Source organism: Petaurus breviceps, unplaced genomic scaffold (assembly GCF_028583685.1).
Source record: "Petaurus breviceps papuanus isolate PSGF00001 unplaced genomic scaffold, PetGlider_PUasm1.0 207, whole genome shotgun sequence".
Lineage (NCBI taxonomy): Eukaryota > Metazoa > Chordata > Mammalia > Diprotodontia > Petauridae > Petaurus > Petaurus breviceps.
In genome coordinates, this window is record NW_027185850.1 from 10,938,986 (window position 1) to 10,948,806 (window position 9,821).

Below are 9,821 nucleotides of genomic sequence, written 5' to 3' on the forward strand. Positions count from 1 at the left end.
TCTGTCTATACATCCATTTATCTTTCCATCCATTCATCCATCCATCCTTCCATCCATTGCTCAGGTTTGGCACTGACCCTCCTTCTTCCCCACCTTGCCTAGCCAATCAGTTAACAAGTCTTGCTATTCTGCCTCCAGAGTATCTTGTACCTTGGTCCCCTTCTTTCTCTTCTGTTTCCATCTCCCCTCTTCTGTTGCAATCCCACCCTTAGAGAGATGTGGATAATTGAATTAAACAAAGATTCACTAATGAGTTCAGGGTGCTTGGTGAGGATTTGGTGAGTTGAAAAGTTGAGGCCAAATTCATGTTTTGTCCTCTGGGAGCTAGCTGGCTAGTAGAGGAGCATTTTGCTTACTCAATATGAATGAGCAAATGAATAAATGGTGACAAAAGCATTTATTAAGCACCTCTGCTCTCTCCCCAGCTTCCCACCATCTTTCAGACTGCTGTCCTTCATATCTTCCTTTCACATAATTCTGGTCACATTCTTCCTACCTCTGCTACTCCCATTCAAATCAAGTTTGAGCTCCTTTGTCTAGCTTCACACCCATGTCCCATCTGGCCCCATCCTTTGTTCCAGTTTCTGTTCTTACAGAGAGTAGTATGAGACACTGTAGTGCTAGGGGAAGAGAGCTGACTGGAGTCTAAGGACCTGAAAGGACCCTCCAGATCTAAACTGATGCTCCTGTGACCCGAGTTCAAATCCTAATTCTGACAGTTATTGCCTGTGTGACCTTAGCAAGTCAGGTGACTTACCCAAGCCTCAGTTTCCTCATCTCTAAAGTGAAAGAATTGAACTATTTATCCAGATGCAGACACTGTGCTAAAGGCTAGAAATAAAAAGAAAAAAGAGAAGCATCCCTTCCCTCGGGGAGCTTACATTCTAATGGTAGAGAATGCCAGATGGTTTTGTGGGTCCTTTGAGTCCTAGGTCTGGGATGCTATGAGATAGCTACAGGAAGGACTCTCCACATGGCTTATGTTCCAGTCTCAGGGGATTCATCACTATACCCAAGCAACAGTATCAGCTGTCTTGTCTTTCTGTCTTTGCTATTCCCTTAGCCCTGCTGGGAATTTGAAGGCTCCTAGTTCTGCAGATCAAACAGATTTGAGAGGCCATTGAGACCAAGCCCTCATTTACAGATAGGGAAACTGAGGCCCACAGGTGTGAAGGGACTTACTCAAGGCCATCCGGCAAGGCAGAACAGAGATTCAGACATCCATCCCTTAAAGGAGCCTTCCCAGATACTTCCCCAACACTGTTCTTAGGCCCTAGATTTTGCACTTATTAGAGATTATTATGCATGTGCTGTCTCCCCCTATTAGAATGTAAGCTCCCTGAGGGACAAAGACTTTTATCTCAGTATTCCTCGTGCCTACAATGCCTGCCAGAAATCAAATGCTTAATAAAAGCTTTTCTTTCATTAATTCATTCAGCCATACTTTATTATTATACATCACTACGTGAGTATCACAGTTCTCCGTGGTCTGAGCAGCGCCAAGAGGACACTGAGTCAGCCCTAAACTTTGTGGCTCCCTGAGTCCTCATGGGAAAGCCCTGCATACTTTGGGTTATAAAGTGACTCTTTGCTTAATTAAATCATCCAAACTCCAGTTGTTTTCTCATCTGTAAAACAGAGATAATGATAATTGTCCTGCCTAATTCACTGGCTTGTTGTCTGGAAGTCATTATGCAAAATGAATGATGCTGCTTATTGTTGTCATCTCAGAGATCAGAAAAAGACAGAAAACAAGGAAGACCCAAAGACAAGATAATGAAGTGCTAAATTAGGGGTTATCTTCTTAGTGCTACAGGAGTTCATGGAATAGAGGGCCCTCGGAGCCTGGGAGAAGTCAGAAGCCTCCACACAGGGATCCTCCTCTGAGAACACACTGCTAATAAAGCCTTAAACCTTCCATTTCCAGAGGCCAGGATGGGCTGATCCTTAAGCAAAGCCTTTCTTCACAGATAAAACATATTAACTATTCTAAATTAATACTGCAAGCAAGGACGATTGTAGAAGAAATTCTTTTCTCCTGCAGACACAATTAGGCTGTTTCCAAGTAGGCTTGAGCACTGTTAAAACCACTGTTTACATGTGACAGTTCTATTCCAAGGTACACGGGGTTCCCAAGCATGGACATTCACTCTAGGATGACTTAAAGCCAAGCACTCCCAGCCATGTTAACCAGTGTAGATGCCAGTGAATGGCCGGGGATGCATCCCTCAGCACAGGACCTACCCAACTCTCTTTCTTCAGATGGACTTCGGACCCTAGAATCCAAGAAAAATCACAATGCTGAAATGCTCATTAGGAATCCTTCAGTGTGAATTCATTGAGCACCTATCTATTCTTTATAACAGATTGCCCAGGGCCTTCAGGAGGGAACTGTCAGGCACCAGGAATGACTGGTGCTTAAAAGAAATAAAATTGCTTACTTTAAAAATATCTCACACTGACCTCCTTCCTTTCTCAATGAGGCTTTACTGTATTATGGAAATACTAATCAGCTTAAAGGGTCTGGGGCTTTTTAGGATATTTGGCAAGAAATTGTATTTTTTTAACAAGACACAGCACTGTGGGTAGCCACAGGTTTGCTAAACGTTATTGATAATATCCTTTCCAACACTATCCATAAAAATATTTTAAAAACAGAATTATTTCCAATGCACTTTGCTTTGCATATATTGTCTCATTTGACCTTCACAAGAACAGGTATTATCTTCCAGAGGAGTAAACTGAAACTTGAGAGAGATTAAGTGACTTGCCTAAGGTCACACATCTAGTAAGTGTCTAGAAAAGAATTGAACTCGGGTCTGCCTAACACAGAGGACAGAGTTCTGGGAACTAGGCTGCCTTGCGGCCCTTCAAAACCACAGGAGAAAAGCTGAAGAGGAAATCTGGAAGGAGAGAAGCTTTTCTCCAAAAGTCTGTCTGTGTTTGATGCCCATTTCCATGGGCTCACACCTGGGGCTGGAAGGATGACTGTGGGGCCTTGTGGTCTCAACAAGCATTCTAGAGAAAAAGGCCTTCTTTTTCTCTCTTTTCTTTTTCTAACGCCCAAAGAGACACTCCACATTAGCTGTGTGGCCAGAAACTACAAATCCAGATCTTTTTCCTGATTCTGATTAAGGGGGAAGTGGGTAAATGTGGGACAATGAGGATGGATGTGGATGTCCCCACTGCAAACCCATTGCCACTTGGGGAGAAAGCCTCCCCACAAACTCAGCTTATATCTCCTTCCCATTCCATAGGCAACCAGCACCACAGGCTCAGCACCAACTAATGCCTAATATGGTTAATCTAAAACTAACACCCTAAAAATCTAAAACTAAAACCCCAGCGTTCACACAGGAAGTGTCAGAGGTAGGGTGCTGTGAGTTCAGCACTCTGTGTCACTTACTAGGTGTGTGATCCTGGCAAAGTCACTCATCTTCCCTTTCAGATTCCTCATCTGTAAAATGGAGATTATACTGGCACCTACCTCCCAAGGTTGTTGTAAGGTTCAAATGAGAGCAAAGTGCTTTGGAAACATTATGGAAATGCTAGTTATTGATAGTAATAGTAGTAGTAGTAGTAGTAATAGTAGTAGTAGTAGTAGTAGTAGTACCACCCCAACTTCTGTCAAAGAGCAAAGTCACAGACTCCCAGCCTTGTGCTAAGGAGGTGGATGTTAAAAACCCATCTCCCCTCACTCCCAGCCTCTCAACTTCTCTGGGAGCCCTTCCACCAGAAAAACCACATCTTTCAAGGTGTCCAATGACCTCAGATGTGTAGCTCTCACCAAACAGAACCAACAGAATCCAGAACTACCACATCAAAGGAATTGGAAAGGCCCCCAGAGGCAGAGTGCTATGATGGAAAGAATTCTGTACTGGAGTCATGAAAGGCCCAACTTTGAGTCCTAGCTTGAACAAATGTTTTTTGACTTTGGATGGGTCACTTAACCTTACTAAGTTTCCCTCATCTGTAAGATAGGTATAATAATACTGGCATGGCCTGTGTCACAGAGATGTGAGTTGTGCATGGGGCAAACCTTGGAGCACTAAAGCAAATGTGAATTTGTATTATTAACCAAAGAGTCTTTCCTTCAATGCAATGCCCAGCCCACTGGAGGAACTTAGTCGATACTTGCAGACTCCACAACATTCCTGACATGTGATGGGCTGACTTCTTTTGCTTGTAGATCCTCTCCCCTCCCCAGTGACCCATCCCATCCCATCCCATTCCATCACATCCAGGCTCACTTTGGGAGCTCTCATTGTTAGGATGTTCTTTTTCCCCACATCTTCCCCTCTGACGTCTATCCATTGCTCCTGGTTCATCCCGTGGAGAACAAGTATCAGGCCTCTTCCACAAGAGAGCCTTGCAGCTACTCTCAGCTGCCTGTCTCCCTTCTCCCCATGTACTGTCTTCTCCTTTCCAGTGTAAAGCTCCTCAATTCCTTCAGCTGTTAGTGATGATGGGCTCACCACCTGTACAAGCTGCCCATTCCATGTGGGTCAATGGTTAGGAAGTGTTTCCTTATATTCTCACCTTCCTCATTTGCTCCTACTTCTAATCTTTCTTTTGATCCAGTCCAACCCAGTAAGCATTTACCCAGTGCCTACTACGTGCAGACCACTGAGCAAGTCACTTGGAACAAGAAGAGACTGGTCCAATGATTTTGCTGATATACAAAAATCCAAAGTAAGGAAATTGTCTCTACTCATACAGGTTAAGTGACTTTTTCCATGGTTTGGAGGTTGCCTCCTTAGTCACTCAAAGACAAAAACCAAACAAAATCTCAGTCTTCAAGAAGCAAATTGCATTGGGCATGGGGTGGGGCGAGGTGGGAGGATAAATTATGGAAAGCTGAGTGATGGGTACACACTCATGTGGGGACTGAGAGAACATCTATGACATGGGACAAGAAGAGGCTTCTTAGAGAAGGCTTGGAGGAGGGTGGGCATTCTAGAAGGTTGGGGTGAAGAGAGCAAGCATGCCAGGAATGATGGAGAAGGTCTTCAAAGGGAAGGGGAACAGGTTTGAGGGACAACAAAGCTGGAAAGGTGGAATGGAGTCAGGCTGTGAAAGGCCCTAAATGCCAAGTGTGACCTTGGACAAGTCAGTAACCTTTTGGGGATCTCATCTTCCTCATCTATGAAAGGAAGGGGCTGGGCTGGATGGCCTCTGAAGCAGTTAGAACACAGGTCTTGGAAAAAGGAAGACCCAAGTTCAAATACAGTCTCAGACATTTACTAGCTCTGCCTCAACCATTGTCTGCCTCAGTTTCCCCTACTTTAAAATGGAGATAATAATAACACCTACCTTGAAGGGTCGTGAGGAACAAATGAGATACAATTTGGAACAGGCTTAGCACAGTGCCTGGCATTTGATAGTTCCTTAACAAATATTTTTTCCCTCCCCTTCCCCTTTCTCCTTCTAGCTACATACATCTACAACTCTGAAATTGTTCTCTTTGTCCCCAGAGGACAGGCCCAGGAACAAGAGGTAGAAACTGGAAAGGCTTCATTTCAGGAACAAACTTCCTAGCAATGATAGCGGTAGGGGTGGGCTGCTTCCCAAGGTGGGGGTGTGGGGGCCCTCCTCCTGGGAGATCTCCAGGTACAGGGCCAGACCATTTGTCAGGTGTAGGGCAGGGACTCACTCATCCTAGAATGCCAGGGAGGGCCCTTCCAATTCTAAACTGGGGAGTTCAGCCGTTGGGTATCCCCCACCCCCACCCCAGGCAATAGGAAGTGACTGAAGTTTCCAGACCAACTAGTGGAGACCTGGGCTTTCCAAACATCGGCCTGGTAGCTTTGTGTCAGGTGGATTAGAGAGGGAGAGCCCATGACAGGCCTTAGACTGGAGGAGGTCAGTCTGAGGAGGAAGAGAGCTTTCACTACAGCCGGCTAATGCTGCTGTCTGACTAATGCACTATTTTAGAACACACAATGTTAGCTCAGGAAGGGACCTATCGGTCCCTAGAAGGAAACCAAGAGCCCTGAACTGCCCTCCAGTTTCAACCTTAACTTTGTCATTTGTTTATTAAATGAGTGACCTTGGCCAAGTCCCTTCTCCTCTTCTACAAGTTGGACCAGATGACCTCAGAGGCCCTCTCCAGCCCTCGAGATTTTCGCCTACGGATTCTAGAGAACAAGACAAGGACACTACTGCTCTGACAGCCTGAGGCTTCTCTTCTCATACTAGGCTATGTACGTACCCAAGTGGTAGGGGTCATCAAGGCATTAGAAATCACTTCAGTCCCATTTCCCCCCTCATTTAACAGATGGGATAACCGAGGCTCCGAGTGGTGAAGTGACTGCCCAAGTTCACACAGGCTCAGGGACGGCAGAGGTTAGCTAGTCCGATCCTCCCATTTCACAGGCTGGGAAACTGAGGCTGGGGTAGGGGGGGCCTTGTCCAAGTTCATGAAAAGGTAGATCTAGACAACCCAGGGGCACGTGAGGCCATCTAGTATGCGCCCCTCGCTATACAGATGGGAACACTGAGGCTGGGGGGGGGGGGCCGTGATCGCCCAAGTTCACGCAGTCAGAGGTCTCCGCACTCCGGGGCATCGGAGCCCCCCAGGGCCACCCCCTAGTTTCTCGGACGCGCAAGCTGAGGATCGGGGGGAGGGGGGACTCCGGGGCCAGCGGGTCGGAGCGTGCGGGGCGGTCGCGGGGCTCACCTGGCTGTGCGTGTCGGGCGGCAGGTTCCGCAGCAGCACCTTCCTGCGGTTGCTCAGCTCCCGCCGCGTTCTCTGCAGCCTCCGCTCCACCTCGCCGGCCTCCAGCGGCTCCGGGGGCTCCCGCGGCTCGGGCTGCGCGGGCGCCTCGGCCGGCGGGGGAGCCCCGGGCGGGGGCTGCGGGGCCGCCGCGGGGACCGGCCCCGGCTCCTCCGGCTCCACCGCCGCCTCGCGCTCCGGCCCGGCCGCCGCCATGTTCCCGCGCCTCCCGATCGCCCCTGTCCCCTCCCGGCTGCGGCCGAGCCCGAGAGCTCGCGGGCCCGGGAGGCCCGGCGGGGCTGCGGGGCAGGAGCGGGGCCGAGCCCAGGAGGCCGGAGCAGAGCGCCGCGGAAGGGAAGAGAAGGGAAGAAAGGCGGCGGCGGGGCGGAGGCGGTGCCGCGGGCTGGCGGGGGCGGGGGCAAGGGGAGGAGAGGGGGAGACACCGCCCCGCCCCCGCCTCTTCTCTGCCCGGTCGGGCCGGCCCCCCGCGCCCCCACCCACCCACCGGGGCGGCGCGGGGGCTGGGCTGCTGGGACAGCTCCGCCTCACACCTGTGCCAGGTTCCTGCGGGGAGGGGAGAGGCCGGCCCCTGCTTCTGCCGCTGCCCCCGCCCCTCTGTCCCTCTCCCTCTTCCCCGCCCCCCCCCCCCTTACCCCCGCCTCTGCCCCTCTGCCCCCCCCTCCCGTTCTGCCCCTGCCCTTCTGCCCTCACCCCACCCACCTAGGCGGCGAAGAGGCTGGGCTGCTGAGAATGAGAGCCCGGGACAGCTCCGCCTCACACCTGTGCCAGGTGCCTGCGGGGAAAGGAGAGACCTACCCCTGCCCCTACCCCTCTGCCGCCTCCTCTGTCCCTCTGCCTCCGCTCTGCCTCGCCCTCCAAGTCCCAGGGACCTAGGATGTCTGAGCAGCGAGCGGACTTATCTTGGGAACCGAGATAATCAGAGCAGAAAAGCAGCCTAGTACCTAGAATATCAGAGACAAGCGACCTGAGGCTGTCGAGAGTCCGCGTGGGAAGGGGCCTTGGGACACACACTGCCAGGGATGGGAAGGAGACCTGGCAAATAGGAAGTCAGAGCTAACAAGGACCTTATAATTTAGTGTTGGCACCGTTCTAATGGGGAAAGACGACATATAAAAGGGAGGTGTAAGAGGGTTGATGGGAAGTGGGGGGGGGGGCATGGTGGAGAAAATTCAGAAAGGGATGAAAACTGTGTCTGACCTGGGCACTCTCCTTAAAATCAATCAATAAACATTTATTAACCACCTACTATGTGCCAGACACTGTGCTAAGCTCTGGGAATTCCAAAAGAAGCAAGAGACAGTCTCTGCCCTTGAGTAGCTTACACTCCAATGGGGGAGCACCATACAAACAAATATATTCCAAGCAAGCTATATAGAGGATAAATATAAAATAATTCACAGAAGGAAGGCACCAGAGTGAAGAGGGATGGAGAAAGACTTACTGCAGAAGGCAAGATTTTAGTTGGGGCCTGAAGGAAGCTAGAGAGGTCAGCAATCCGATAGGGGGATGAAGAGCCTTGTAGGCATGAGGACAATCCCAAGAAAATGCCCAGCCCCAGAGATGGAGTGACTTGTGGTGGATCGACAGTGTCCTGTTTGTGGAATAGCCAGGAAGTCATCAGTGGCACTGGTTCTGAATAGAACCCAGTAATCAGAAGGTTCATAAATGCCTGCTTGACTGAATGGAAGGGGTTTTAGAACTTGGAATTTCAGAACCAAAAGTGGTCTTTGAACATAAAAGGTCATAGCAGGAGGGAACCTTACAATATAGAGTTTGACGGGGATATCACAATGAGGAAAGCACTTAACTTCTTAGTGCCTCTGTATCTTCATCTGGACAAAGGAGAAAATGATTCCTGTACTACCAATCTTGCAGGGTTGTTTTGAAGGGAAACACATTTTGCAAACCTTAATGCTTTCTTCCAGTCAAATTGGAGGACAGATGTTCCATTTTATTCAACACCGGTCCCTGGCTAGAATGTTCTAACACTAACTCATCTCTAACACTAAGAATTCTTGTCCTCCATCCAGGCTCAACTCAGATGTCACCTCTTTCTGAAGCCTTCTTCCATGGCCCTCCTTTTCAGTTTACTATCCTCCAAATACATCACCTAGTTTGATAATTGTTTGTGGATATAACCTTATCCTCTTCCCCACCTACCCCCTAAAGTAAAATGTAAACTCTCTTTGGTTTGGGTAGGGGGGAGTTATCCTTAGCACCAACTACAGCATCTTAACATTAACAGATGTTGAATTTAATTAAAGATCTGATGGGTACTTAGGTGGCACAGTGGATAAAGTGCCCACCCTGGAAGTCAAGAAGACTCATCTTCCTGAGTTCAGATATGCTCTCAGATGCTTCCTAGCTGTGTGATCCAGGGCAAGTCCCTTAACCCGGTTTGCTTCAGTTTCCTCATCTGTAAAATGAGCTGGAGAAGGAAATGGCAAAACCACTCCAGCATCATTGCTGAGAGAACCCCAGATGGGGTCGTGAAGAGGTGGACATGACTGAAGAGGAACAGTGATCCAGACCATTTCACATTGTGCATTTAATTGGATTTGCATGCTAGAGCAGAGGTTCCATTCTGGAATCACAGCTCCCTTTCACAATCTTGTCAAGTCTCTGGAGCTTTTAGAATAATATTTTCAAATGCATAAAATATGTAAGATTACAAAGGCAGCCCGTTATATTAAAATCATTACCAATTTTTAAAAGTTCATAGGCACCAGGTTAAGAACCTATGTACTAGGATCCCCCCTCATAATGTTCATAAGCATTACTGTCTAGCTTCATCTTCCTCATAACCATGAGGTTGATGATTTTTTTTTTTTTTTTTTAGCAATCGGGATTAAGTAACTTGCTCAAGGTTACACGGCCAGTTATTTCTGGATGTGGTGCTGACTATCTGAGCCCAGGATTCAATCCAGGTCATCCTGACACTGGAGTCGGTGCTCTTACTCGCTGAGCCAGCTCGCCGCCCCTAAGCAATTGGGGTTAAGCAACTTGCTCAAGGTTCCACAGCCAGGTGTTTCTGGGTGGGTGCTAAGTGTCCGAGCCAGGGATTCGAGCTCCAGGTCATCCGACA

General features: G+C 48.8%; 1 protein-coding gene across 1 annotated transcript in view; it reads right to left on the reverse strand.

Annotated features, from left to right (window-relative positions):
• Nucleotides 1-6,931, reverse strand: part of LOC138164742 (ribonucleoprotein PTB-binding 2-like) — a 98,519-nt gene extending 91,588 nt beyond the window's left edge. Inside the window, exon 1 of the mRNA XM_069092710.1 lies at nt 6,680-6,931. Within this exon, the coding sequence (XP_068948811.1) occupies nt 6,680-6,931 (252 nt within the window). The remainder of the gene's footprint in view (nt 1-6,679) is intronic.
• Between the last annotated feature and the right edge of the window lie 2,890 nt (nt 6,932-9,821).